This window comes from Rhodotorula toruloides, assembly GCF_000320785.1.
Source record: "Rhodotorula toruloides NP11 unplaced genomic scaffold Scaffold2, whole genome shotgun sequence".
Taxonomy (NCBI): Eukaryota; Fungi; Basidiomycota; class Microbotryomycetes; order Sporidiobolales; family Sporidiobolaceae; genus Rhodotorula; species Rhodotorula toruloides.
In genome coordinates this window covers 1,153,052-1,179,639 of record NW_015622962.1, presented here as the reverse complement: position 1 = coordinate 1,179,639, position 26,588 = coordinate 1,153,052, and the positions used below count along the sequence as shown (strand labels likewise).

Here is a 26,588-nt window from a genome sequence, read left to right as displayed (position 1 = left end):
CCAGCGTCCTTGCCAACGCTCCAGAGAGACTCTGCATGTGAGGACGCCTCTCTGCTTCTCCCCGCCTCGCCTCGACTTGGTCTTCCTCCTCGTCCACTTCGCTCGCTCCTCATGACCGCCACCTTCCCCTCCTCACCCGAGCCCAGCGACCCTCCTCTCCCTCCCTACCGCCTTTCAGCGCTCCTCCAAGCCCACACCTCCGATGTTCGCTACCTCTCCGTCGCCCCACTTGCCTCGTCTCCCCAGCTCTTCAGCGCATCGCGGGACGGGTCGGCTCGGTCCTGGGTTCAGAAGGAAGGAGTAGAATGGATGCAGGACAAGGAATGGAAGCAGGGACACGAGGGGTTCGCCAATGCGCTTTGCTGGATTCCGCCGGTCGAGGAGGAAGAGGATAAGGCTGGTACGTCTTGCGGGCTCCTTCGACTTCGCGAGAAGAAGCTGACAGCTCTCTGATGCAGGATACCTCGCCACATCCGGTTCCGACGCCCTAATCCAGCTCTACTCCCTCTCCTCCCCCTCGTCCGCACCCGTTCAAACCCTCCTCGGACACGCACACAATGTCTGTGCCCTGCATGCGTCGAAGGACGGGACGAAGATGGTTAGTGCGAGTTGGGATGGGACTGCGAGGGTCTGGGAGAGACGGAGAGAAGAGGAGGCGAGGGAGGAGGGCGAGGAGGGAGAGTGGACATGCGAGAGGGTGCTGGCAGATCATGGAGCGGCGGTTTGGGATGTGCTGATGCTCGAAGAAGGTGGCGGTGGCGATTCTGTGCTGACGGGTGAGTCGGGAAAACCTCGTCTATGAATCGCTTCGAGCTCACACTCCCACTCGACAGCCTGCGCCGACTCTCGCATCCGGCTATTCGACGGAGACAAGCTGCGCCATCTCTTTAAGGGCCACGAAGGACCCGTTCGGAGCCTATGTGTCTTGCTGCCAGAAGAAGCGGACTCGACCCTCTTCGCATCGGGCTCGAACGACGGGTGCGTGTTTAGCATCCTCCTGCTTCTTCTTCACCTCACTGACTATTGTTATCTTGGCAGCACCATCCGCCTGTGGGACTGGCGTACCGGCACAGCCCTCTCTATCCTCGGCCAGCAAGGCTCATTCGTCTACTCTCTCGCGCCGATCCCTTCGCGCGCAGGCGGCGGACTCGCAAGTTCCGGCGAAGACGGGATAATCAAGATTTGGAACGAAGAGGGGAGGGAGGAACAACAGGTTTTGGTGCCGGCTTTGTCGGGTGCGTCACCCTCTCGCCCTCCGCCTTCTCTCGCACTTGCTGAAAGTACAGGAGACAGTCTGGACGCTCGCGACACTACCTAATGGAGACCTCGCTTGCGGGTGCTCGGATCACATGATCTGGATCTTTACGCGGGATGAGCAGCGGTTGGCGGATGAGGGAACGGTGCGGATCTACGAGGAGCGGCTGGAGTCGAGGAGGTGCGTTCAGCTTGCGAGGCCCGCGAGATGTCGCTGACGAGCTTGCGTGCAGAGCGTCGAAGGCGCCCGCAACGCCCAAGCCTCGAGTCGAAGGACCCGCGGCGCTGGACCAGCCAGGCAAGGCGGAAGGCGAGGTCAAGCTCGTCCAGGCTGACGACGAGCAAGTCAAGGCGTATCAGGTGCGCGACACTCTCGCCTTGGGACGCTATTCGCTGACTTGACGAACCTCGCTCGGAACAGTGGGACGGCACGACTTGGGTCGAGCTGGGCGAAGTCGTCGACCCTTCTTCTGCTGCGTCTGATGCGACCGCCGCACCCTCACAACCTCGCGAGAAGATGCTGCACGAGGGCGTCGAGTACGACTACGTCTTCCACATCGACGTCAAGGACGACGAGCCGCCCATCCCGCTCCCGTTCAACCTCGAGGGTGCGCTCGAGTCTTCTGCTGTCACTTGCCATACATTCGACGACGAGCTACTCACTGCCGCGCTGTTCCTCGCAGATGACCCGCATGCCACCGCGTCGGCCTTTGTCGAGGCGCACTGGCTTCCGTCGAGCTACGTCGAGCGGATTGTCGAGTTTGTGCGCGCCTCGACGTTGGCGTAGGAGGACAGGAGAAGGGCGCCGCGTCGATCTGCGCTGCGGAACGAAGTTAAGCTTTCGGCGGAAGCTCGCTTCGTTGACCTTCTCGACTTGGCGAAATCGCGCTTCTTCGCTCGCCTGCCTTCGTTCTCTCGCTCTCTCTCTCTCGTTCTGTTCACTCGTTAGCACCCACACTCGCCACATTGCACACACCCGCACCCATGTTCACCGCCTACGCCGCACCCCGCCACGCCTGTCCCGACTCGCCCACTTCGTCTCGCTCGTCCGAGGACCGCTTCGACTTCCACTTTGGCAGCCCCAGCTCATCCAACACCTCGCTCGACGATTTTGACACACACTACGACGACGAATGGTGCCACTTGCGACGCCAGCAGGACACCCTCGTCCACCGCTTGCTCGAGAGGGAGAAGCAGCACGGCAACGAGATCGAGGCGTGGAACGTCAGGTGCCAGACGCTCGAGAGGGAGGTCAAGAGGTTGGCGGCGTTGGTTCTGGGCGTCGAGCGGGAACGCGACGAGGCGAGGGCGCAGCTTGCTCGTTCAGCCGCACAAGGTCCTCTCGCTCCTGCTCCCGCTCGTCCCCTTCAGGTGCGCGCGATCCCTCAGCTGGACAACTGTACGGATATGGTACGTCTGGCTGACGGTACCAGAACGCCACACAGCCCTCTGCCAAGCCCATCCCGGTCATCGACGAGTCGAAACCCATGTCACGCCAGAACCCTCCGCCCTGCAACAGCTTCTACCTCCTCGGCCACTGCAACGTCCCGCGCTGTCGCTACGAGCACCGCTACGAGCTGAATGCGGAGCAGATCGAGGAGATGAGGCGGGGCGCAAAGGTGCGTTCGCGAGCATCCTCTTCCGTTCGCCACGTAGCTGATGATCCTCGCGCTCCGCAGCACCACATCTGCAACGCCATCAAGAACGGTCTCGCGTGTCCTGAAGGCGAAGCGTGCATTTTCGGCCATGCCTGTCCGAAGGGACCCGCTTGCTCGCGCGAACGATGCGCCTTCAACGACGAGGTGCGCACGCTCTCCCTTCTCCTGCTGCTCTCATCGTTGAACTGACGCAAAGTGCGCGCGCAGCAACACCGCGTCCTCCCTCTCCCGCGCCCCCCTCTGCGTCGCCGCTAGTCCTGCTTTTTCGCCGCCGCTCGCTGTACCACCCATAATATCATTCCCTCGCAACTGTTGTCGTTCGTCGTCGCATACACCCTCTCACGTTCTAGTTCAGTAGCATAACTCCACTCGCGCTCACTCGCAACGCAGCCCTCTCTCGCACTCCTCCTCCCGGTCGCGAACGATCCTCGATAAAGTCCCTTCCAGCGAGTCTACCTCGCGTTTGTCTACTGCTTAACTCGACTATCGACGCTCCCCGGGCGTGAAGCAAGCTCGTCCAGGATGCGCTGGTGGTCGCGTCCGCGTCCGCCGGCTTGCGAGAGCATGAAAGCGATGTCGAGGCTTTGTTCGAAGTTAAGGCGGGCTGCGCGAGCGAGCACGAGTCAGCACGCTCCAGTGTGAGGGGGAGGGAGAGAGGAAAAAGGGGATGCACGATCGCAGTAACTCTCGAACCTCAGACCCAACTGCTCCTCCTCCAACCTCATACTTCCCCCCAAACACTCCGTCACACTCAACCCGTCCTCGGTAATATCCCCCGTCAACTCGAGATGCACGCCTCCCAGCCTCGAGCCGAGCTCAGAGTGGATCCGGAGAGAGGCAGAGATCTCGTAGACTATGTCGTGCATGTGACGAGTCTTGACGCCCGGATAGGCGGAGGAGGTCTTGGTGTTGCCGTGCATCGGGTCCGAGGCAAAGATGACTGCGCGAGAGAGAGGTTGTGAGCAGGAAAGGGGACGCAAAGAGGGAGAGAGCGAAAACTTGCCCTTGTGGCCGGACTGCTGGACAGCCTTGATGTGCGCGGGGAGCTTCTTGTCGATCTGCAAGATGGCGGAGGTTCGTCAGTAAGCGAAGGACACACGAGACGAACGAAGCGACAACTCACCAAATCCGCTCCGTAGCGACTGATCAAGGTGACCTTTCCCGGCTCCTTCTTCGGATCCACGATCCCCAACAATCTCACCAGCTCATCCGGCTCCATCGACGGTCCAACCTTGATGCCCACCGGATTCCGCAATCCGCGGAAGAACTCGACATGCGCGCCGTCGAGCGCGCGCGTGCGGTCGCCGATCCAGACCGTGTGCGCAGAGGTGCAGTAGTAGCCTTTCTCGCCCGGTTCGGAGGCGGCGAAGGAGGGGACGGGGAGCAGGCGGGTCAGGGCGGATTCGTATTCGAGCATGAGGGCCTGATTATCGAGAGAATCAGCGAGGTCGGAGGAAGGAGGGAGAGGGCAGCCGCACTTCGTGGCTCATGAAAATGTCTGCGCTCTCGAGAGCTCCAGCCGCACCGCCCGTCCCGCGGTCAACACCGATAACGCTCATGAACTCGAGTGCGTCGCTCAAGCTCTTCACGATGTCCTCGTAGCTCTTGAGCAGTTCAGGCGAGCGCACGTGCGCGAGAGGGAGCGACCACGGGACGGTGTGGTTGCCGCCGGTCGGGAGGGAGGCGAAGCCGGACGCGAGGAGGGAGCGGACGTGGTTGACGGTTGCGGCGGAGTGGAAGTAGGCGGAAAGGAGGCGTTCGGGGTCGGGAAGGCGGTCGTCCACGTCGATGCCGTTGACGTTGTGGCCGCTAAGAAAGTAAAGCAAGGGTCAGCAAAGGGAAGCGGCAGAAAAGGGCAGCCTGAACGGACCGGAAGGACGGAATCTCCTTGCCGTCGACGACCTCTGTCTGCTTCGACCTGGGCTTCGCGTACTGGCCTCCCATGCGAGCAATGCGGACGACGGGCATCTTCATTCCCCCTAGACCGAACGAGCATGAGTCAAGCGAAGCGAAGGGAGGAAACCCGACGCACAAATCAAGATCAAGCTCATCGAGAGCAGCAGGGACAGCCTGTGCTCGATCTTCTCGCTTGTGCAGTAGTCGAAGAGCTCTGCGGAGAGAGATCAGGTCAGCCTCCTCACCTCTCGAGACCGCACGTCCTCCTCGACGACGGCGAACGCACCTGCACAGTCTCCTCCCTGCAGCAAGAAGGCCTTGCCGTTTGCCACATTCGCCAAGCTGAGCTTCAGTCGTTCGATCTGTGCAAGCAGAGGCGTGCTAGAGTCGATACTTGTCGAGTACCATCCACCGACTGATGAGGACAAGGGGAACGCACCTCTGTCGCCGACACGATGGGAGGGAGTGTCTCGAGCTTGTAGACGACATCTTCGAGTCCCTGCTTCTTCTTGTACAGGACGGGGTCGGGCGCAGGGTGTGTGCTCGACGAGGACGACGGGTCCGGGTACGCAACAGGCTGTCCGACGGGCTTGGAGCGCCACGACTGGGGCGACCACGGTGTTTGCGGAGCAGTGGGGGCAGGAGAAGCCATCAGAGCGGCGTTGCTGAGCTGAGCAGAGCAGGCAGACGGCGAACAGGAAGAAAGTAAGACGGCGCAGGAAAAAGCGAAGGGAGCAAGGCAAGCCGTCGCCAACAAGACCGACTTCGCAGAGAGAAGTGAGTGTTGCAGACAGTCTACGCCGTCTAGTCGAGCCCAATCGCCGCGCGGACATCCTCCATCGTCCGCGCCGCCGTCGCCCGCGCCTTGTCCGCCCCCTCGCGCTCCTTCTCCCTCAGAAACGCCTCCTCCGTCCTGATCCTCGCAAACTCCTCCCTGAACCCGCGCAGCCCCTCACTCACACACTCCCCTAAGTCTGCCTTCATCTCCATGATCCCCCGCTGGCCCGTGTACCGCTTCGCAATCTCCTCGACGGGCTCGCCCGAGTACCCCTCGTAGATCTGGAGGAGCGTCGCGATTCCTGGCCGGTTCTCCGGGTCCCACGTCACGCCCTGGATCGAGTCGGTCACGGCAGTCTTGATCTTCGAGTGGATCGTCTCGGGAGAGTCGGTGAGGTAGATCTTCGAGGCTTCGGACGGTGCAGACTTGGACATCTTCTGCAGCGGGTTCCGCAGAGACTGGATGCGAGGGTGCGTGGCTAGAGCGAACGAGTCAATGTGATCGTCTGAAGCGATGAAGCGAGAGAGGCGCACTGAGCATGACCTCGGGCATCCGGAACGGTCCCTTGCCCTTCCCCTTGCCGTCTCTTCGTCGACCCGGGTAGGCACGGTTGAACACCTGCGCGATGTCGCGACACAGCTCAAGGTGCTGAGACTGGTCGTGTCCGACGGGAACGTGCGTGGTCCTGCGGGGGGAGAACAAATTAGCGAACCTCGAAGGAGGGCGAAAGAGACGGAAGGCATACCTGTAGAGCAGGATGTCGGCGGCTTGTAGGACTGGGTACGCGAGCAAACCGAGTTGGAGCATCGAGTCGTCGATCTCGTCTTCCGACTTTGCGTTGCGCAGCGTAACGAGTTTCGACTGTAGACGACTGATCAGCCTTCGTCTGCCGAGGAATATGGAACGCGCGGGCTCACCTTCCAGGTCGTCATCCGCATCAGTCGGTTCACAGGCGTAACCGTGTTGAGGTACCACGCCAACTCGCCGTGTTCGAGCACCTGGTCCTGGTGAAAGACCGCCGCTCCCGCCTTTGGATCCGTAAGACCGAGGGCGAGCAAGACAGCAAACATGTCTCGTCGTTCTTGTCGTAGCCGGATGGGGTCCTGCGCCGGATGTCAACGAGGTGAGCCGCTGTCGAGCGGAAGAAGGAGAGATTTGAGACGCACCTGCGGGACCGTCAGGGCGTGCATGCCCACGACCGAAAAGTACAGCTCATCACGCGACTTCTCAGGCTGCGCTGCGACCTCCCTGACCAGCCTCTGCCACTGCGCGAGGGCCCCGAGGTGGTTCCCGATCTGCGAACAGGCTGTGTGAGCTCCCGCCAATTCGTTGACGGTTCGAAGGGACGCACGTGTGGGACGCCCGTGGGCTGGATACCCGAGAAGACGACTCGCTTCTTGCGAGCTGGTTGGGCGGAAGTAGGTTCGCTCGTGGAAGTAGCAGGAGGAGGGGGAGGAGCAGGGGGCGTGGGAGCGGTCGAGTAGCTTCGTGGCGCGCCAGACTGGCTCAAGAAAGCTCGCAGCGCTCTTCGCTGAGCCGCTCCAGCCATCCCAGCCATGTTGAGCGAGGTCGAGGAAGCCAACTTCATCGGGAACAACTTTGGGATGTCCACGTCTCCCTCGACTCGCTCGTGGCTGACTGCTGAAGTGCGTGTCGGCTTGCTATGGCGTTCTGGAAGCCTGGCACGGTCGCGCCCGGCTCGTCCATCGACCGCGACACCGTCAACCAGGAGTCGGCAGGCGGGGGAGCACCGGCTGTCACAGGCAGGATAGAGCGGATTGCAGTGTCTGAGCGACGCGGACGGCTGCCGATAGCCAAGCAGCGTGCGTACCAGCGGTCACCCGTTCGAGCGATCCAAGTTGACCGGTTCTTGCGACGACAGGCGACGCCCTTCTCTACCTCCTTGAACGGCACCCGGTCGTAGTTCTGCAGTCACCGACCGGTACAGGCAAGAGTACGCAACTGCCGCAATTCCTGCTTGAAGCGGGTTGGGCGAAGGACGGGAAATGCATTGCCGTGACGCAGCCAAGACGGTTCGTTTGCTCGCCTTTGGCCACTATCGACGAGCAAGTGCTCACGATCCTTCTTCTCCTTACAGAGTGGCGGCTATCTCGGTGGCGCAGCGAGTAGCGGAGGAAGTGGGCTGCATCCTGGGCGAAGAGGTTTGTTCTTCCGTTTCCTCCACTTTCTCCCTTAACGCTAACGCTTTGTTTGCTGACAGGTGGGCTACAGCGTCCGCTTTGAGGCCCTCTGCACGCCAGAGACGAAGGTGCTGTACTTGACGGACGGCATGCTATTCCGCGAGATTTTGCTTGACCCTTTGCTGTCCCGGTACGTCCTAGTCTGTTCCGATGTTCCGTCTCCCGGGCGCTGACTGTTATCTCCTGCAGATACTCGGTCGTCATGGTCGACGAGGCGCACGAGCGGAGCAGCTATACGGACCTCTTGCTGGGCGTGCTGAAGAAGTGAGGCGGATGCCGACTTGCTCAATCCTGCCAGAATCGTGGCAGTGCAAGCTACGTAGCGGAGACGTCTTCACTGACTAAGTCGTCTTCCAGAATCCGCCGCGTCCGCCCCGAGCTTCGCATCGTCATTTCGTCCGCTACCATCGAGGCGCAAGAATTCGTCGACTTCTTCAACCGCACGACGCCCTCTTCTTCTCATCCCAACTCTGGCCTCAAACCCGGCGAGGACGTTCACGCACCTCCACCTGCGAAGAAGTCTCGATGGGACAAGAAAGAGAAGGAGGAGCCGAAGCTGGATGAGGCGGTTATGGTTCGGCTGGAGGGCAAGGCGTTCCCGGTCGAGATCGCCTACTTGGAGGAGCCGACGAGCGACATTGTGATGAAGGTCGTCGAGACGGTCTTTGACATCCACCTCAAGGTGCGTCCGTTCCTCCCCTTGCTCTCTCGGGCGTGCTGACCGCCGTTCCTTCCGCAGCACCCGGTTGGCGACATCCTCGTCTTCCTGACTGGTCGAGACGAGATCGACCGGTGTCTCCAGCAGATTGCGGACTACCAGCACCGGTGAGTCGGGCTTCAGGTCTTTCCGCGACGACCCGCTTATTCCTTCGCCGCAGACTACCGCAAGGCGCTCCACTCATCAAAGCGTTCCCTCTTCACTCCGGCCTTTCGACAGAGAGCCAGATCGCCGTATTCGAACCGCCTTCGCCTCGAACCCGGAAAGTCATCGTGAGCACGAACATCGCCGAGGCTTCGGTCACCATCGATGGTATCAAATTCGTCGTGGACTCGGGACTCGTCAAGGTGCGCTCAGTGCACCCCTACACCCCGATGTCAGGCGCTGACACCCTTCACAGCTACGATCGTTCGACCCGGTGACCGGCATGGACGCGCTCGTCACGACTCCCTGCTCCCTCGCCTCCCTCGCTCAACGAGCAGGCCGCGCAGGGCGCACGTCGCCCGGCAAATGCTTTCGCCTCTTCCCCGCCACGGCACTCAAGGCCCTCCTTCCGACGACCCCGCCCGAGATCACTCGATCCGACATCTCGCTCCTCGTCCTGCAGCTCAAGTCGCTCGGCATCCAGAATATTCTCCGCTTCGACTGGATGACGAGCCCGAGCAGCACGATGCTCGAGCGCGCGCTGGAGTTCTTGTATTGCCTCGGCGCGCTCGACGAGGAGGGCAAATTAACGCGGCCGCTTGGAGTGCGGATGGCGGAGCTACCGATTGATCCGATGATGTCGAAGATTGTGTGTTGCAGTGTCTAGCGGCCACGTGAGCCCGGCTGACTGTTCGCGCACACAGCTGCTCGACTCGCATAGCTTCGGCTGCTCCGACGAGATCTTGACAGTCGCGGCGATGACTTCGGTCCAGGCAAGTGACATCACTCTACTACGCGCTACTTCGTGACTGACTCGTCGTCCCTTGCAGAACGTGTTCATCCTCGACGACGGCGACTCGATTCGAGGCGAGCTGGAGCGGCGCAAGTTCACCGTCGAGGAAGGCGATCACCTGACGGCGCTCAACGCTTACAACGCATTCATCAAGCGTGAGTAGCGTGACATCTGCCCTCAACAGCCGGACTGACGATACAACTTGCTGTAGACGGTCGGAAGTCGTCCAAATGGTGCCACAACGTGAGTCCTTGCCGCGAAGTCGTTTCCCACTTGACCTGGGCTCACGTTTTCTCCATCGCAGCACCGCCTCAACTTCAAGGCCCTCTCGCGCGCCCTCTCCATCCGGACGCAACTCAGCAAATACCTCAAGCGCTTCGACATCCCGATCATCTCCTGCGGATCCGATCATGCCAAGATCCGACGATGCCTGACGAGCGGCTACTTCCGGAACGCTGCGGTCGCTCAGCCAGACGGGACGTACAAGTCTGTGCGGGAAGGAGCAGTGAGTCTCGCCTCCGTGCTCGGCCTGTCTGCCCCCGCTGACCCAGTCTCGTCAGCTCCTCCATGTCCACCCCTCCTCCGTCTACTTTACGCGCACTCCGCCGTCGTCGTTCGTGATCTTCCACGAGGTCATCGAGACGACGAAGCGGTTCATGCGCGAGGTGACGGCCATCGAGCAAGACTGGCTCGTCGAGCTCGCCGGTCACTACTACCAGTTCAGAGAGACCAAGCGGTAGATTCTGTTGTTGCCATACTAGCCATCATCAACGCGACAAGGTCCCGGTCTTCCTCTTCCTCCCCCTTCGCTCCTCGCTCCTCGCTCCGATGGCTCTCCCTTCAACCGCTCCGGCGACGTCCAGCATGGCCTCAGCGCCCGTCGACTCTGCCGCTGTGCTGCCGCGACCACGAGACTCAGCCCCACCTCCTCGTCCCGACCTCGTCGACTCGCTCATTGCTCTCGAGGCAGGGCTTGATGGGGCAGATGCTAGGACTGTTGTCGCACTGGACGCGCTCATCGACATTGCTCGTCTGCGGTCCGCCTGTCTGGATAAGGTGGAGGCCATTCGGGTCGAGCGGCAACGATTGATGTCGGAGGAGATCCTGGGTCCGCTGTCCTCTTTCGAGCATGACGAAGCTACCTACGCTGATGCACATCTCGAGACGCAGCCCACCAGCGCTCGCGCGTACTCTTGGGGCAGGCCAGGCACGAGATGGCCTTGCAGGAGATGTGGACGGCGGAGATTCGGGAGGTCTACGCCCGCGCAGCGTTCGAGAATGTCGACCTGTCAATGGCAGTCGAGGAGAAGGCTTCGGGCACTGGGGAAGAGTTGGCCGGCGCGGAGGAAGTCTCGCGGGAGGAAATGCTGAATCGCCAGGTCCGTCTGCTGAACCCTTGCCTGCCTGCCAGACTGACGACGACCCCTGCAGCTATTCTACCTCACACACTCGATGCAGAAGAGTGAGCGCCGCCTGCAGTCGCTGCTCGACACCCTGCGCTCCTTGCCGAATCTCAGCTCGACCCAAACCGCTCACCGCCAACTCCATGACATCGCAATTCTCTGGACGAACCAGCTCGTCGCACTGTCTTTCAAGCGGCAGCAGATGACGCAGGATTTGGAGAACGTGCGACGGACGCGGGCGGCGATGGAGGACAAGCGCGATCTGATCATTCTCGACCTCGTACTCGACTGGAACGCCATGCGATCATTCGGAAGGGCATGAGACTCTCACTGGGCAATGTATAAAATGCCGTCGTCGCCGGCGTCGCCATCGGACGCGACTTCGAGGCGTGTCGAAACGCCTCCTGTCGTCTTTCGCTCGATCGAGCGACGTGCCGGCTCTTCCCTCCGAACATCTCGCCTCGCGTGGTCCGTCGACCACACGCATGCTGTCCTACCTGTGGTCGTTCCTGTCGGGTCCCACGTCGCCTGCCACGCCTGAACAGGCGCCTCACCTCAGCGAGCAGCAGGTGCGCTCAGGCTTCTGCTCCTCGTCCCCCACATCCCGCTAACTGATTCGCCTGTTCAGCTACACGCTCTCCACGTCGAATGGACTCGCATGCAAGAGCGCAACAGGGCAGACGCGGACGCGTTGCTGGGCAAGCTGGTCGAGGAGAACAACCGCCTCGTCGAGACGCTGGACGGCGTGCAGCGCGAGCTGAAGGACGTCAAGGCGGGCAGGAAGGCAGACGAAGAAGCTCTGAAGGCGGCGCAGAAGGAATTGGCGAAGCTGGGCGGCGGGAAGGTGCGTACTTGAGAGAGGGACACCGCGTGCACGGGAGCTGACCCATCTTCGCACAGAATGGTATACTATCCTCTAAGGAAGAAGACGAGCCGTACTTATTCGCCGCTGTACAGGTCTCGCGGTAGCCATCCTCGACCTTGAAGCAGATTGGGTCCGTCTGGTCGTGGTATGTCACAAGCGACGTCTGCTGATGCTCCCTCCGCCTGACAGTTCGCGCCTTCTATCCTCAACTCTAGTCAACCTGGTCGAGCAGTCGTCGAAGGCTTAATCGGCAAGCTACGCGAGACTCTGCTTCTTCTGCCGTTGGAGGAGCAGCGGAAGGACTGGCAGCTACTCGTCTTCGTCTTCTGGTGCGCTCACACTGCTCCTTCGTACTTAGGAGTCTCTCTGACTCGGTGCCGCAGGTCCCGCAATGCGGATTTTGTCCGCACTCTGCTGGCGAACCGGACCTTCGCCTCGTCCAAGGATTTCGACCGCTTTGTCGGTCTTTCCCTGTCCTTCCCCACGCTTCACCTCATTGACGTTCTCCCTTCCAGCTTCACAGCTTGGACAGCGTTCGCCCTCTTTGCAACGTCGTTATCAACGACCTGCCGAAAGACCAGCTGCGCCAACGCCAGCGAGGTGCGCTCAAAGCTCCTTGCTCGCTCGAACAGCCCCGCTGATCTCGCTCTCCTAGCTTTCGCGACAGCTTTTGCGCGTGATGCGTCTTGCCGCCGCCTGCTGCTCGGCCGCTGGGCGTTCACCGACCTTGCGTTGGCCGAAGAGGTCGCTTTCACCGCCGCAGCCGCTCGACCAGCGTATCCCGGAAAAATTATGTTCGCCGAGCCCTTCGTCGGCTCTTGCGTGCCGCCGCAAATCCACCGACTGGAGCCGAAAATCCTGCGGATCTCGAACCTCCTGCGGCGCTATCCGCTCGAGACTCGGTCCGAGAAGCGGCCTCTGCTCCAGCTCGACTACACTCGGGTACGTCTCTTCGACACTTCGAATGAAACGAATACGCTGATTGAGTCGCACCGCTGCAGCCCCTTTCCCAGCAACGCCCGCCGCTCTGCCTCGACCAGTACCTGTCGCCGAATCGCTGTCCCGATGAGCGATGCGCCTTCTCGCACGACTACGAGATCCCGAGGGAGGTGGTCGACGCGCTGCGCTACGAAGTGTCGCGCACGCCTTGCCCGCTTCGCACGGGCGGCTTCGCCTGCGACGGCAGAGCCTGCCACTTTGCGCACCCGCCTCCGACTCGAGCAGCACCTGCACATGACGACCCGCTCTCTCAGGCGCCTCATACGACACCACTCTACCGGCAGCCCGTGCAGGCGCACTCCGCCGCTGGTCAGCCGGAACCGACGCCAGCCCATCTCGTTGCGGTAGCGGCGTCGGCTCCCTCTTCCACACGCTCCGCCCTCATCAAGCTCCTCTCTTCTCCGCAAAAGCCCCCTGCCGCATCGCCTACGCATGCTGCCTCGCCAACGCGCCACGAGATTGCGCCAAACTCGCCATTCGCCCACCCGCTCTCTCTCGTAGATAACGCATCGAATGCGCCCGACTTCGACGCCGTCAAGCTCACGGATGCGGAGCTTGAGTCGATGCTGGCGAAGGCGAAGCTGGAGGAGGCGGAGTATGCGAAGGATTTGCAGGAGGATCCATTTTGGGAAGGCCGCGCGGGAGAAGGAGGGCAAGGAGCGAGATTGGCTTGATTGGGCGGCGCTGGAGCGGTGTAGTACTCACCGAAGCATTCTAGACGGGCATGCATGCACGAGACTGTGTGGCGGGTCGAGGAGGAAGCACCGTCTCCTTCGTACGGTCTCGTTTGTCGTTGCACGAATTCCTGCTTCTGCGCTGACGCAGGCCGTTGTCGTTCGTCCGCTCTCTACGCATCCTCTTTTCGCCTTCGCTCCGCGGGGTCGAGCGGATCAGTGAGCTCCTCTCTTCGCCTCGTTCTCCTCACTTCGCCACGGCAAGTCGCTCTGCTTGACCGGACTCGACGCTTGCGTGCTGCGATGGCTACTGAAGGGTCCGACTCTGTGCTCGGCGCGGTCGAGGAGGACGTTGCGCGCGAGGTCGAGCAGGTACGCGCCTCCTCTCCTCCCTCCTCGGAAGTTGCGGACGACGCTGACGGCCGTTTACGATAACGTGCAGTGGCGCGAGTGAGTGTGGTACAGCTACCGATGGCGCGAGAGTCGCTCACCTCACCCCCGACAGGCTCCTCACGTCTCAGGACGAGTTCGTCGCCAACCTCCTCGCGAACAAGCTCGCCCTGCAGAACCGCCTCGAAGAAGTGCGCAAAGAGCGCAAAGACCTCGAGGCGTCCACCGTAACGCAGCAGGAAGACCGGGAGGAAGTCGCGAGGCTCGCCAGGCTCCGTGAACTCGAGGACGAGGTCGAAAAGTATCGCAACGTGAGTCGTCCGCATCCTCTCAGCTTCGAGTGGCATACTCACCTTCTATTGAACCTCGCAGGAGTACCAAGACCTCAACAAGGCGATCGACGAGGACCAGTCGAGGCTTGCGTTCCTCGAGAGTCAGAGGAAGGAGGCTGCCGAGAGGAGGGAAGAGGCGAAGCGCGAGTCGAAGCCTGGGCGCAAGACGGTCAGGAGGGTCGGTCCGCCCGTCACGCTCGTCCTGATCAACGGGTGCGTCGACTTAATCACCTTCCGACCGACGTTGCTTGACGTTGGCGCACTCTCACGCAGGTCCGTCGCTCCTTTCGCCGACAAGCTGATCCAGGCTGGCAAAGATGGCGGAAAGAAGGCGTCCGAAATGCTTCGGTGCGTTCGACGAGCCTGCCTGCGAGCATGAGTTCCGCTGACCTCCCTCCTGCACAGCAACGAGGTCCAGCTCGACCGCGGCACGGCGGTGGAGAGCGAGAGCGAGGTCATGGTCTGGGTCTGGTACAACCGCCAGGACCTCGTCGCGAGGCTTCAAGCGGACAGGGTCATCACGTACGTCCGCTTTCCTGCGCCCTTTTCTGAGCCAGCTCGCTCACCTCCTTCGTTTGACAGCGTCCCGTCGACCTGGCACAACTTCTCGCAAGGTTTCGCCCGCATCGTCGGCAACATGCTCGTCGACGTCGGTGAGTCCGCTCGACCAGCTCCCAAGGCGAAGCACAGCTCACCTGCTCCTCGCAGACCGCAACTCGGTCGCCGAACACATGACGGCGGTCCTGACCAAATTCGGCTTCATGGGCAACGTCGAGAAGATCTACGTCGCGGGCGTCCACCCGGGCATGACCATTCTCCCCCTCGTCCCGCAAGACGAGGAGGGTTCGCCGGAGGAGCTCGACAAGGCGTTCGAGGAGGTCGTCTTGCCGAAGCTCGTCCTGTACGTTTTGGGCTCCTTCTCGTTGCCTGCTCGCGCCCTGACCAGCGCCCCCTCGCCAGCATCGACCACCGCCCGAACGAGGAGAAGGAAGACCTCGGCGGTCCGACCGTCACCTTTGCCGGCCTCTTCGACAGCTCGAGCAGCCGCCCGATCGTCCCGCCGCTTCAGACCGGTGCAGCTCAGCCGTACGACTACCCGGCCGCTGCTTCAGTTGCATCCGCTCCCGCAGCTTCGCCTCGTTGTGCGTATGTCGTCCGCATCGCAGCTTCGAGCGTGTATCTCGCTGACAAGCCGTCCCTTTCACCAGCCCAAGTTCGGCGGGCTCGTCTGACTGGCAAGAAGTCAAGAGCGGCAAGAGGACTGCGGGTGTGAAGCTGAGAATCGATCCGAACAAGGGCATGCTCCACCAGGGTGCGCGGTTCCTCGTACTCTTTGTCAGCACGTCTGTCTGACCTGGATACGCTCGCAGACCCGCCGATGTGAGCACGTCGCCGACAGCTCCAGCTTCCCCGCTTATCCTCCCCGACCCAGCTGCTTCTTCCATTACTCGACCAAAAACGGCTGCACTCGTCGCGCCTGCACTCACGGCCACAGCTGCGAGTCACAGTCCTCGTGCCTCCTACAGCCCTTCGCTGACTTCCGGCTCGCCCGCAGACGAGATGACGGCAGGTCAGCTCCGGCGGTTCCGCGAAGACGTTGCTCGCTACCCTTGCGCCGTACGTTCACCGCCTGATCTTGCTTCATGCGTTCCCACTGACACACGCTTCAACAGGACCTCCGCAAGACGGGTCGCTGCAAGTGGGAGCAGACGGAAAAGGAGCCGTCAGTTATCGCCCACTTGCGGAGCATCGTATCGTGCGAGACTGACGTCGTCTTCGCTTTGCAGGTGCATGTTCTCCCAGTGCGTACGACCGTGTTCCTCCACAGCGGCGCTGACTCCCTGGCTCGCGACCAGCGATCCCTCGTCATGGCGCAAGTGGTGAGCTCGCCTTCTCGCACGACCCTCCTTCTCCTGCGCTTGTTGTACCGCACAATCTTCCTCCGGTTCGAGTTGCGCTTCGAGCTTGACCGTGTACCTGCAAGAATGCTCTTTCGCCAGACATCGTTGTGGAGTTCAGGATTAGGAAGGTCGAAGAGACTTTGCTTCTCTCGCTTCGAGTGCTGGCAACCCCGAGAGCCGCTTGACAAGTCGAACGGAGACATGCATTACGAAGCGGGATGACAACAACAAGCGAAGCGCGAAGAGAACCCAAAAGAAGCTGACTTTTCTACGACTTCACAGCATCGCGACGAGCCGTTTCGCTGAACAGGCGGCTCAGACGGTTGAACTCGGCAATGTGTGCGAAGAAGGTCTGCAAAGAGGCAAGAGTCAGCAGCTGAGGAACGCGGGCAGCCGCAAGATGTAGGACGTACAAGGTACCAATCCTTCGACCGACCAGCCTGCGCCGCCAAGAACACCTCAAAGCGCTGCTGCAAGACCGGGTCGTCCTTGAAGACCGTGCGCATCCGCTCGTCTTGCAGCGCAGCCTCTGCGTCTTGCTGCGGGACGAACCCGAACTTGACCTTCGTCCGGATGTGTCTGTCGAAGGGCTTGCCATGTCTGCCGAGGGGAGCCTCGTCGAGCGGCGCCCACATCTGAGAGATGGCTTCGAGGTCGGGCGGCGGGAGACCGAGGTACCGTAAGGCATCGAGGTCTTCTGGTTTCGAGGAAGGTCGCGCGACATCGCGCACTCGGTCCTTAGAGGCGACGGCTGCACTAGTCTGCGGTGGAGACGGCGGTGGCTGGCTAGGCGATGCGGGCGGTTGGGCATACGAAGAAGGCGGATGGAGGGGCGAGGCCGAGTGGCGAGCGGGCGAGCGCGAGGAACGAGCTGCTCGAGAGAAGTCGATCAGCTAAAGCAGCGTCAAGACCCTTCGAGGGGACTTACCTGCTCCGAGCTGGTCGTCCTTTCCCGCAGGCTGGCCGGCGGACGAGGTGTATGCCCAGTTGACCGTGATCGCCTGTCCTTTGAAGAGGGTACCGTCGACCCGGTCTAGGGCTCGCAAGGCGTCGCTGTGCCGGTCCATCTCGACGAGCGCCTTACGATCATCCTCGGCGAAAGACTTGGTTTCGAGATAGAGCCTGCGGATGCTCCCGCGACCGATCTTGGCCTCGATGAAGTCGCGCAGGTCCTGTTGTTGCGAGTATGGCGCGATGCCGTAGATGATGAGGTCTCGGTAGTCGGGCGTAGGCGCATTAGTCTGGTTGCGGGTCGGCCCCATGTAGCGGAATCGAGGCGCGGAATAACGACCTTCGAACGGCTGCGTCTCGCCGTTCTTGGGGCGGAAGAAGCCGACTCTGGGACGCTGCCCGCTGAACGTCCGCGCGCCAATCTCTGCGATCGCGTCTTCTGCGGCCCGGATGCTGCTGAAGGCGACGAACGCGAATCGGTATGACTGCTTGATGACGTGATGAACGAAGATGTCCTCTGGCGCTAGCGTCGCACGCGCCAGCACCTCGTACAAGTCTCGCTCTGCCACTGAGCGCGGAAGATTGGAGACGTGGAGCCAGACGAGGGCGTCGGAAGGTTCACGGGCTCGGCGCAACTGCGTGGACGGCGAAGCTTGGCGAGGCGAGCTGAAATGGGGAGAAGGCGAGCGTTCGCGGCGAGTTGGCAGCGGTGAAGTCCTGCGACGAGGGGAGAGTGACCTGCGGCGGGGCGAGAGTGACCTGCGGCGGCCTCGCTCTTCCGTCGGCACCGCTTTTGCAGACGGCGAAGGAAGGGCTTCAGCCCCAACCCTGCGGTTCTGGAGGAAGACGCCGTTCAGCCTCCGTAGGATGAGGCGGAGTTCGTGGTCGTCGCGGAGCTCGACGACGGCATCTATCGCATCCGGCTGACGGCTTGTCCTAAAGTGCGCCTCCGGGTAGCGCTTTGTCTCGATCCACACGAGTTTGCGGACTTCGTCGATCGGAACATCCTTGGGAAGACCGGTGAAGAGGACTCGCGGTCGCGAAGAGCCAGATGAGGCCTGACACGAGGCGCGGGGCGGCGAAGGCGCATGTCTCGACGCATCTGCCGACGGTTGAGCGCCTTGTCGTGAACTCGGCGAGTCATGAGAAGGCACGAGTAGAGCGGCTGGAGGGGTGGGAGCGGGAGGAGACGAGCCTTGGCGCGGCGAAGGTGGTGCCGGCGAAGTGGTCGTCCTCCGGACAAGGTTCTGGGCCTCGTGTATCTGATTTGAGGACGCATCTGGCATTGCGATGGTTGGCGAAGCGGGTTCTTCCTTCGCCTGCTGTTGGGGAAGCGGTGTCGAAGTGCCTGCCTCCGCGTCCGTGGTCGGTTGCTCCGCCTCGACAATTGCGCCTGGCTGTCCATCGACTCCCAAGCCCTTCTCCTCGATCCAAGCGTCGACTTGCTCGAGCGTCCAGACCCGGACGAGCTGGAAAGCGTCGACCGCCTGCTCGCGTCCGCCCAGCTCCCATTCTCGAACGACGCAGGCGTAGGGTGATTCATAGGCATCGAGAGAGATGGGGGGGACGGCGCCACAGTGAAGCAGGCTTTGTATAGCGAGGGAGCGAATGTCGGGATGAGAGGTGGGGAAGGAGAGGGCGGTCTCGAGGGGTGTACGGCCGTTGGAGGACGCTGCGCGCGTGCACGAGCGTTTCGTCAACTTCCTCGACCAGTAACAGTTGCTGCCTGGCATTCCTGGCCCCTGCCATCGAAGGTCTCGACCCGACTCCTTCAAACTGATGAAGACCAGAAAGTCGCCGTACACGCCTCCAAGCACGATGCAAGCCCGAAGAAAGAGCGCACCGTGACCGTTCACTTCTGCAGGCTCGGCGTACTGAAGGACGAGGACGAGAGCGAGGAGGTCGTTGGCTTCGACCGCCTCGACCAGGGCGTCCGTCCTCCCCTGGGCGCTCAGACTCGTAGGGTCGGGCAGGGCGCCGCCTGTGAGGTCCATCTCGGCCAAAGCGAGCGTGCGCAGGCAAGCAGTTAAGCCAGAGCTAACTTGAGTGAAGCGGACCAAGACAAAGGGTAATTTCGCGAGACTCCTATCCACAAGCTTGCTTGGCTTGCCAGGGAGTCCAGTCAAAACGCTCGTCGACAAAAAGCACATGCTGAAGCGATTATGCGATTGCGAAGAAGAAGATCTGCGTTCGCGTAGTTGCGAAGTATTGCGATGCGATCGTGCGAACGGACGGCCATTCCTCCTCAGTTGGCGAGCGCGTCCCCGTTTCCCGCCGAGAGCTGCGTGCCATGGCCGTCCATCGTGGCTGCCGAGCCTGCCGGAGAGGGGGTGCAGACGGCCGAGACGAACAAGTCCGTCGTTCGGTTGAACTCGACGAGCTGAGTAAGAAAGGCCTGCGCGACGCAGCCTTGTCAGTGGAGGCTTCGAGAAGCGCAAGAGATGGGGGGCGCACCATGTACCAGTCCTTGTCCATCCCGGCTTGCGAGCGAAGGAAGGATTCGTATCGACGCTGCATGTGCTGGTCGTTTGGAAAGGCTGGCGAGGTTCTGTTCGCCTCGAGGGCGGTGACTGCATCGTCTTTGGTCGCAAAGCCGAAGGTTGCGCTGAGTTTGACGGAGCCGTCGGCAGACGCTGAGGCTGGGCCGTCGAAAGACGTCCATATGCGCTGGACTGCTTCGACTTCCTCGCTCGGCACCTCCAATGACGAGAGACGAGAGAAACTCTCTGAGAGACTTGAGTAGCTCAGTTGACTGTGTGTGGCGGCATGAGATGAGACGCTGTCGACACTGGTGCCGTTGCGAGGCGAAGCCGTCGGCGCAGTGGCTCGCAAGTCGGCGTGTTGACCCAGGGACATCTGCTTTCGCAGATCGCCCTTGACGTGCACATCCTGACGCCAATCAGTGGAAGCTTCGGCGCGCGGTACTTGAGTCGCAAGAGCCTTTCCTCTCGCCTTCGCATTCAACGATCGGTGACGAGAAGGCGGGGCGAGTGTAGGCGGACCGTCGTCCTCCATACGACGCCGCTTGTTCGGAGAATCTGTTGGAGCAGTCGTCAGTCTTCGTTGCGGGTTGCACATCCGGCGGACTTTAGGAAAGCTGGGCAAGTCGACGCACCAGCTTTTGACAGACGCGCCTGTCGCGTTTCGTAGTTCCTGCGGATGTCCATTGCGGAGTCTCGAACGCCGGAAAGCTCCTGCCAGCCGACGCGGACGGCCGCGCCGTTGAGGATCTTCCCGTCGAGGTCGAGGATGGCTTTTCGGCATGCCTGCTCTTCGTGACAGTCGATGAAAGCGAGGACATTGCTGCCCGCCTGACGAACGAGGATGCTGGAGATGACCTCGATCGGGATGCTGTGCTGTGCAAAGCGCGCGATATCTTGCTGGGTCGTCCCTTGCGCGAGGTGGAGAAGGAAGAGTCCGATTCGGCGAAGATGGCTTGGCCGTTCCGCCTGCCGCACTGCATCGACATAGCGCCTGAGCGGATGCCATTCGCTAAGTCGAGGCTGCTTTGAGCCCGTTTCTCGGTCCGTGAAAGGCTTCGCCAGCAGCGGAACGCCGTGAGTCCGAAAGTCGTGCAGAAGCGACACCGCACTGTCTGCTTCTTGGGAGGTGGGAAAGGCAACGTAGGCGAAACGGCGATCCTTGCGAGGCGACTGTGACAGGAAGACGTCCGCAACTCGGATGCCGTACTCCTCAAGTTTCTCGAAAATGAACCGCTCGGAGATTGACAGAGGGATGTTGCCGATGAAGCTCCAGTAAGCCGGCATCGCATCAGTCAGAGCGAGGTCGTCAGGCTGAGGCGAATGAGGGCGGGAAGATCGGCGGCGCGAGTCTTGCTCATGTGAGTGATGGGAGCGTTCGTAGTCTGCGGCCCGGCGAGGAGATCGGCTCCTGCTCCGGCCACCTCGGATAGCATCATGGCTGGGAGACCTTGGACGCTTGGGAGGAGCAGGTGCTGACGTAGAGGGTATTGGCGGGGTTTCGACAGGGTCCATGTGCCCTCCGGTGTCGTCTGGAAGCAAGTCATGCTGTCCAATGTACGTTTCAGCGCCTTCGAGGTCCATAGCGAGCAGGGAGGCGGCTTCGTGAGCTGAAGAAGCGGAGGTTCAATCCAAGATCTCTTCGAAGACGCTCAACGGCAAGCCAGCTCACCTGCTTCCTCGCGGCCGTTCCTCCACCCTTGCAGAATCACGATGAATCCGGGAAGGGTCTGCCTCGGCGGATCATGCAGGACACGGTCGAAGCTGTTCGTCGAAGCAGGAGACACTCGACGATGAGGCGGCGGCAGGCGGCGTGGCGAGTCGGCCGGCTGATGGCGGCTTCGAGAGGAGTTTCTCTCGCGGACCTCGCTGTTGACGGACAGGCAGAGCGTGCATGTCAGCGCACGCCGTTAGCTCGAAGCAGCCCAGCGAGAATGCGTGAAAGCCCAAATAGCCGAGGAAGCCCTGGACTCACAGACGCCGTCAATTTCATCGCCCTTGACGCAGTACAGAACCAGCAGAACGCCCAGGAGGTCGTCAAGGGAGATCAGGCGAACGAGTTCGTCCGTCCGCTCCTCAGTCGACATCGCCGCCGGATCCGCAAGCACTTCGACGTCGGCCATTCTGTGCGCAGAGCTTCGGAGCGCGCGAAGCAGCCCTGCTGTGCTTGTAGCGAGAGTCGAGCGAGGTCGAGGAGGCCAACCTGCGAGCGATGATGAAGTTGGACTCTCCGTCTCGCTCGCCAGCTTCCTTGGGCCCAGAGATGCCCGCGACGCCGTTGCAGCTACGCTCTCGAGGCTCCCAGACAGGACTGAACACGCCGCAGCGAGCGGACAGCCCGTTCCGCCCGAGTATCGCAACGGAGTCCAGGAGGGCACTAGGGCTGGCGAGAGACCCGGGCACGCCTGTTGGACGTCTGCTGGCATCGGAAGGAGTAGCAGTGAGGAGTCCACGGCGGGTCAGGCAGCGGTCGTGGCAGGAAAGGTCCGTCTTGTTCAACGACTCCCTCCCGAGGTGCTTTCGCAGGCTGACCAGCTCTTCTTGGCGAGTGCGTAGGGCACGAGACTGGCCTTCGAATGCTCTGCTGTCGCTCGAGACGTCCGTCCAGCTCCTCTCGTTCGACGCCGCCGGCTACCCTCTCGGAATCGCCCTCAACGTCCTCCATTTCCTTGTCCGCCTGCCCGGGTTCTACTCCGCCCTTCCATCCTTCTCTTCCATCTTCCGCTCATCAGCATCCACAGCAAGTCGATACGCCCGCCGAGTGGACTTCGACCTCGCAGATGCCGACGCGCGGCTCGAAGCGCTTCAGCGGCAGACACGGTCTGGGCAAGCGGGAGGCTGGAGCTGGTGGGCGTGGTGGTTGAGCGTCGGGTTTATCCTGCTAAGCGTCGGCAATGCGGTGTATCTGGCGAGTCGGCGGCGGAAGTACCAGATGGTGTTGCGGAAGGTGCGTTCGATCGTCAAGCGCCGTTTCCGAGTCGCTTACTGACTCCCAGTCACGCAGGACCCGATTGCCTCGCCTAACGCTCGATCGGCTCAGCTCGACTTCTCGCCGACGAAGCGACGACGCAGCCTGGCCGAGTCAGTCAAGCAGTCGGTCAAGGACTTCGTCTGGAAGAGCCAGCCTGAAGAGGCGCAGGTCTATCCGGTGCAGGAGCTCGACGTCTGGACGCCGGAACGCGTCAAGTGGTCCCTGCGCATCTTTACGTGCGTAGCTCGGTGCTCGCTTACTTCTAGCTGGCTCGCTGACCCGTTGCGCCAACTTCAGCGTCTATTCGCCACCTATCGCCCTGATGTACCACTTCCTCTCACCCTCCAACTTCCTCTCCTTCCTCCTCTGCGGCACGCTCTTCACCCTCCAAACCTTCCTCCTCGTTCACCTCTACTCGACCCTGATCACCGACCGCGCTGCACTACAAGCCGAGGTCATGCACGAGTACAACGCCAAATTCGTCAACCCACGTGTGTTTGTCGCCAAGCGCGACGCGTGCGTCTCGACGAGCCAGGCGGAGATGGTGCGGCCGGAGGACTGGCTCGCGGCGGGTCCATCGTCGTCGAGGCGACGAGTCACGGTCCACGAGACGGAGAGCGGTGACGAGGTGATCAGAGCGGGCAGCGGGCGCAAGGTCAGGCGGAGGCAGAGCGAGATGCCGTCGAGGTCGTCGTCGTTGCAGCTGCAGGAGGACGAAGAAGCGGTCGACTCGCCCGCTCCGTCGCGGCGTCGTGCCAGGGCGTCGATGCTTGCGTAGTACACTGCATCGGAGTGCAGTTCGCCTCTCTCCGTCTTGATAAATCGCAAAGTCAAAACAACTTCGCCGCGTCGCGTCTCGTTCGAGGTTGTCGTCCTTCATCTCGCCTTGCTCTCGCTGGACTGCTCGTTCTGCCGCTCGTGACTATGTCTGACGACCCAGCTACCACCTTGTGCGCTTCGGCGGGTCCCGCGCTCGCTCCGTCGCTCTCGCTCACCTCCTCGTCGTCCCCACAGCTTTCCCGACGCCGACGAGATCCCCTCGCTGTACGACGTGCTGGGCGTCTCTGCTGAAGCGACAGACGACGAGATCAAGAAGGCCTACCGCCGCCTGTCCCTTCTGAATCACCCCGACAAGGTCGCAGCGACCGCCTCTTCTCCCGAAGACCTCGCCGCCGCAACCCTCAAGTTTCAGCAGATTGGCTTCGCGTATACGGTGCTCAAGGATGCTGCGCGGAGGGAGAAGTATGACATGACGGGCAGCACGATGGAGAGGAGGGCCGAGGGCGCAAAGACGGAGGCGGAATGGAGGGACTACTTCAGGGAGTTGTGGACGGGCGAAGTGAGCGCGCAGACGATGAACGACTTTGCGAAGAAGTACCAGGGTGCGTACGGGCTCTATTCGAGACAAACGGTGCGCTGACTTCGCATGGCTCACGCAGGATCTGACGAAGAACGTCGCGACATCCTCGAAGCCTACAAGAATTCGTCCGGCGACATCGAGTCCATCCTCAATTCGGTCATGTGCGCGACAATCGACGACGAAGACCGCTTCGTCAAGCTCATTGACGACGCTATCGCCGCGAAGGAGGTCAAGGCGACACCTGCGTGGAAGAAGTCGTCCAAGGATACGCAGGGCAAGGAGAAGCGGAAAAAGAAGGCTGACAAGGAGGCAAAAGAGGCAGAGGAGCTTGCAAAGGAGCTCGGCGTCCACGACAAGCTGTACGGGAACGGCTCGTCTTCGTCGAAGGGATGGAAGGGCAAGGGCAAGGGCAAGAAGGCGGACGCCGAGGACGACGAGGCTTCTCTGCGCGCGCTCATCCAGGGCAACCAAGCGAAGCGCATGAACTCGCTCATCGACTCGCTCGAGGCCAAGTACGCCGCAGCAGAGGCGAAGAAGGGGAAGAAGCGCTCGTCGACTGGCGGCGAGGACGCCGCGAAGGGCGGAAAGAAGGCGAAGAAGGAGGCTGAGCCGACCGAAGAGGAGTTTGCCGCGATCCAGGCGAAGATGGACGCTCGTCGGAGCAGGAAGTAGTTGAGCATCTCCTCTCTCTCCCTCGCCCCTCTTGTTGTACTTCTCTCCCGCTTCTTCGCTCACTAGCCTGTTCGTTGTATCGTTGATGGCATCATCTCACAATTCGGGAGTGAGGAAAGCGAGTATGCATTGCTGTGAGGAAACGAAAAGTTCTGATACTGCGGACTCTTCAACGCTTCGACAGCCGTCTAGAGCATCGAGCCGAGCCTGTTGCAGCGCAAGGACGGAAGAGATCCAGATCAGTCAGGCTGTTCGACGCGGAAGCAGGTGCGCACCTCGGCGCTTTCTGCGTCCTCCACAAGTCTACTTCTTCCCACCGGGACCGCTCGGACCGTAGTAGAAAGCGACGCCCATCGCCGCAATCAAGCCGAACGACACGGCGAACGAGCCGACATTGGCGAGCGTCCACCGGTTCACGCGAGCGGTTTGTGGTCGTCTTCGCTGGGCCCGAGCGGTCGAGGAGGTCGCGGAAGAAGAGGATGCGGTGGAGGAGGAGGTAGAGAAGGAAAGCAAGCCTAACCCGATGGATTGCAAGCCGCGGATGTAGAACGCATGGAGCTGTAAGAGGATTCGGGGTCAGTCAGGAGTTTTGAAGGGATCGCGTGGGCGCAGAACGGCTCACGTTCGACTCGGTCTCGTCCTCCTTGCCGATCGGGCAGCCTCGCAGGACGAGAGTCAAGGTCGTGCTCGAGCTGCCCTGGTCGAGCAACGTCTCGAGCTGACCAAAGTGTCCCTCAGGCCAGGTCGGTGCTCGCCAAGTCGAGACAAATGACTTGGGCCGGTCGACCTTCTCGACCTTCCCGACCACGTTGCCGCCGAAGAGGCTGACCTCGGCGCCGACCTCCGGCGCCATCTGAGCCGGGTTACGCGACCAGGCGGGAATCTTTTGAGGGTTGGTGAGGAAGTCGAAGAGGGTCTCGGCGTCGCACTGGAACTCGCCCGACACGCGGACAGTCGACGTGTTGAGGGAAAGACCCTTAGCGGTAGGAGTTTTGGCCGTGGAAGAGGCGGAGGAGACGGAGGGAGCGGAAGGAGGGGCGGGAGTAGACGAAGTTGCCGGGGTCGAGGCGCCTGAGCCGGAAGGGGAAGCGTTGGCGTCGTCGAGGAGGTCCTTGCCGTGGGTGGCAATCATGTCCTTCGGGAACTGCTGGAAGAGTGGTCGAAGCTTGTTGGCAAGCGCCTTTCGTGCCGTCTGGAGGAAAGCGTCGGCCTCCGATCCAGAGCCCGACGAGAGTGACGCCTCGAAGCGGTCTGCGGATAGTACGTCAGCTCACAAGTCTTGTCGACGAATGAAGTGAAACTTACACTCGTCCTCCTCCATGTCATGCGCAACCTCGGGCGCAACGAGAGTACCCTCGACGTCCTCACCGTCCTTCGTCGTCGCCTTCCACTTCATCGTGATCCGCTGGTCGTAGACGGTGATCTGTGGGAAGGCTGTAGGTTAGCGAAGCCCCTCCAGCGGAGAATGGAATAGGACGTACCAGCTTGCTCTTCCGCATGCCGAGTTCACAGTCTCCCTCAACATCCTGAACCTCCGTGATGGACACGCCGTTCGCCTCAATACCCGTCAGCTTCTCTGCGAACCACTCCTTGGCCCAGGGCTGTCGTTTCGGCGAAGGTGAAGGTCAGCGGGGAAGTCGCCCGGACGAACGGCTCGAAGCGGAAGCGTACCTCACAGCCCTTCGTCCTCCAATCTGTAGATTAGATCGAGCACAACGCAAAGCAGATCAGCAAGCGGGTTGCGACGAGGGGGAGTCGAGCCGGAAACTGATGGAATCGACGGTCGCCGTCAGGCGAGGGGAGGGCGGGAGGACTCACGCCAGTTCTTCAGGCCAGGCGGTAGTGCTGCCATAGTGTCTGCGGGCGAATCTAGCGCTTCAAACGGGATGAGCGAGCGAGAGGACGGAGGGAAAGCGGTGACGGAGTCGCGGAACTTGGTCGCAAGAACGGCGACGACGACTTTCACGCTCGCGAACAAGCGACTCGTCGTATGACTCCACGCAGGTTGATTACAGCCGAAGAGCGGGAAAAGGAGCGAGAGATTGGGTCAAGTGAGAAGAAATGCGAAAAATGAGGAGTGTCTATAGGTACGTGGGCGTGCGAGGCGGAGCCAAGAGTACACGAGGGCGTCAAAGGAAAGGAAGCACG

The 26,588-nt window shown here is 61.4% G+C and overlaps 13 protein-coding genes across 13 annotated transcripts; 8 read left to right on the top strand and 5 right to left on the bottom strand.

Moving 5' to 3' along the window:
* Window positions 1-111: 111 nt before the first annotated feature.
* Window positions 112-2,041, top strand: RHTO_03156 (ubiquitin homeostasis protein Lub1; the record flags this gene model as incomplete). Its single annotated transcript, XM_016416828.1, has 7 exons — window positions 112-400; window positions 459-776; window positions 834-1,235; window positions 1,294-1,435; window positions 1,488-1,614; window positions 1,676-1,862; window positions 1,938-2,041. The coding sequence occupies 7 exons, from the start codon at window positions 112-114 to the stop codon at window positions 2,039-2,041; spliced, it is 1,569 nt and encodes a 522-aa protein (XP_016276547.1).
* A 197-nt stretch (window positions 2,042-2,238) lies between these two features.
* Window positions 2,239-3,167, top strand: RHTO_03155 (CCCH finger DNA binding protein; the record flags this gene model as incomplete). Its single annotated transcript, XM_016416827.1, has 4 exons — window positions 2,239-2,625; window positions 2,700-2,873; window positions 2,934-3,056; window positions 3,120-3,167. 4 exons carry the CDS (start codon window positions 2,239-2,241, stop codon window positions 3,165-3,167), a joined length of 732 nt encoding a protein of 243 aa, XP_016276546.1.
* A 212-nt stretch (window positions 3,168-3,379) lies between these two features.
* On the bottom strand, window positions 3,380-5,460 carry RHTO_03154 (3-deoxy-9-phosphoheptulonate synthase; the record flags this gene model as incomplete). The annotated part of the gene is made up of 9 exons (XM_016416826.1): window positions 3,380-3,516; window positions 3,586-3,852; window positions 3,916-3,970; window positions 4,036-4,335; window positions 4,391-4,721; window positions 4,783-4,891; window positions 4,945-5,022; window positions 5,095-5,170; window positions 5,248-5,460. The coding sequence occupies 9 exons, from the start codon at window positions 5,458-5,460 to the stop codon at window positions 3,380-3,382; spliced, it is 1,566 nt and encodes a 521-aa protein (XP_016276545.1).
* Window positions 5,461-5,612: 152 nt separating this feature from the next.
* RHTO_03153 (tryptophanyl-trna synthetase) lies at window positions 5,613-7,174 on the bottom strand (the record flags this gene model as incomplete). The annotated part of the gene is made up of 6 exons (XM_016416825.1): window positions 5,613-6,064; window positions 6,120-6,271; window positions 6,332-6,447; window positions 6,504-6,689; window positions 6,753-6,881; window positions 6,938-7,174. The coding sequence occupies 6 exons, from the start codon at window positions 7,172-7,174 to the stop codon at window positions 5,613-5,615; spliced, it is 1,272 nt and encodes a 423-aa protein (XP_016276544.1).
* Window positions 7,175-7,592: 418 nt separating this feature from the next.
* Window positions 7,593-10,182, top strand: RHTO_03152 (pre-mRNA-splicing factor ATP-dependent RNA helicase PRP22; the record flags this gene model as incomplete). The annotated part of the gene is made up of 12 exons (XM_016416824.1): window positions 7,593-7,748; window positions 7,808-7,917; window positions 7,977-8,051; window positions 8,145-8,469; window positions 8,527-8,612; window positions 8,666-8,852; window positions 8,906-9,298; window positions 9,354-9,422; window positions 9,480-9,597; window positions 9,654-9,685; window positions 9,747-9,947; window positions 10,003-10,182. 12 exons carry the CDS (start codon window positions 7,593-7,595, stop codon window positions 10,180-10,182), a joined length of 1,932 nt encoding a protein of 643 aa, XP_016276543.1.
* Window positions 10,183-10,270: 88 nt separating this feature from the next.
* On the top strand, window positions 10,271-11,167 carry RHTO_03151 (uncharacterized protein; the record flags this gene model as incomplete). Its single annotated transcript, XM_016416823.1, has 3 exons — window positions 10,271-10,550; window positions 10,613-10,821; window positions 10,874-11,167. The coding sequence occupies 3 exons, from the start codon at window positions 10,271-10,273 to the stop codon at window positions 11,165-11,167; spliced, it is 783 nt and encodes a 260-aa protein (XP_016276542.1).
* A 163-nt stretch (window positions 11,168-11,330) lies between these two features.
* On the top strand, window positions 11,331-13,383 carry RHTO_03150 (zinc finger, CCCH-type domain containing protein; the record flags this gene model as incomplete). The annotated part of the gene is made up of 8 exons (XM_016416822.1): window positions 11,331-11,414; window positions 11,474-11,693; window positions 11,803-11,840; window positions 11,900-12,039; window positions 12,094-12,169; window positions 12,226-12,310; window positions 12,366-12,652; window positions 12,712-13,383. The coding sequence occupies 8 exons, from the start codon at window positions 11,331-11,333 to the stop codon at window positions 13,381-13,383; spliced, it is 1,602 nt and encodes a 533-aa protein (XP_016276541.1).
* A 303-nt stretch (window positions 13,384-13,686) lies between these two features.
* On the top strand, window positions 13,687-15,989 carry RHTO_03149 (uncharacterized protein; the record flags this gene model as incomplete). The annotated part of the gene is made up of 14 exons (XM_016416821.1): window positions 13,687-13,755; window positions 13,826-13,833; window positions 13,889-14,084; window positions 14,146-14,318; window positions 14,379-14,453; window positions 14,511-14,627; window positions 14,688-14,758; window positions 14,814-15,006; window positions 15,066-15,251; window positions 15,314-15,417; window positions 15,661-15,722; window positions 15,779-15,828; window positions 15,893-15,907; window positions 15,962-15,989. The coding sequence occupies 14 exons, from the start codon at window positions 13,687-13,689 to the stop codon at window positions 15,987-15,989; spliced, it is 1,347 nt and encodes a 448-aa protein (XP_016276540.1).
* A 285-nt stretch (window positions 15,990-16,274) lies between these two features.
* On the bottom strand, window positions 16,275-18,951 carry RHTO_03148 (uncharacterized protein; the record flags this gene model as incomplete). Its single annotated transcript, XM_016416820.1, has 4 exons — window positions 16,275-16,358; window positions 16,420-16,877; window positions 16,935-18,629; window positions 18,801-18,951. 4 exons carry the CDS (start codon window positions 18,949-18,951, stop codon window positions 16,275-16,277), a joined length of 2,388 nt encoding a protein of 795 aa, XP_016276539.1.
* A 251-nt stretch (window positions 18,952-19,202) lies between these two features.
* On the bottom strand, window positions 19,203-21,560 carry RHTO_03147 (RNA-binding protein; the record flags this gene model as incomplete). Its single annotated transcript, XM_016416819.1, has 5 exons — window positions 19,203-19,352; window positions 19,412-19,995; window positions 20,073-21,047; window positions 21,110-21,136; window positions 21,413-21,560. The coding sequence occupies 5 exons, from the start codon at window positions 21,558-21,560 to the stop codon at window positions 19,203-19,205; spliced, it is 1,884 nt and encodes a 627-aa protein (XP_016276538.1).
* A 140-nt stretch (window positions 21,561-21,700) lies between these two features.
* Window positions 21,701-23,186, top strand: RHTO_03146 (uncharacterized protein; the record flags this gene model as incomplete). Its single annotated transcript, XM_016416818.1, has 4 exons — window positions 21,701-21,921; window positions 21,994-22,384; window positions 22,442-22,644; window positions 22,706-23,186. The coding sequence occupies 4 exons, from the start codon at window positions 21,701-21,703 to the stop codon at window positions 23,184-23,186; spliced, it is 1,296 nt and encodes a 431-aa protein (XP_016276537.1).
* A 146-nt stretch (window positions 23,187-23,332) lies between these two features.
* Window positions 23,333-24,440, top strand: RHTO_03145 (DnaJ family protein; the record flags this gene model as incomplete). The annotated part of the gene is made up of 3 exons (XM_016416817.1): window positions 23,333-23,358; window positions 23,423-23,790; window positions 23,848-24,440. 3 exons carry the CDS (start codon window positions 23,333-23,335, stop codon window positions 24,438-24,440), a joined length of 987 nt encoding a protein of 328 aa, XP_016276536.1.
* Window positions 24,441-24,743: 303 nt separating this feature from the next.
* RHTO_03144 (activator of Hsp90 ATPase, N-terminal domain containing protein) lies at window positions 24,744-26,292 on the bottom strand (the record flags this gene model as incomplete). The annotated part of the gene is made up of 6 exons (XM_016416816.1): window positions 24,744-24,998; window positions 25,063-25,691; window positions 25,746-25,845; window positions 25,964-26,041; window positions 26,112-26,134; window positions 26,259-26,292. 6 exons carry the CDS (start codon window positions 26,290-26,292, stop codon window positions 24,744-24,746), a joined length of 1,119 nt encoding a protein of 372 aa, XP_016276535.1.
* Window positions 26,293-26,588: the final 296 nt, after the last annotated feature.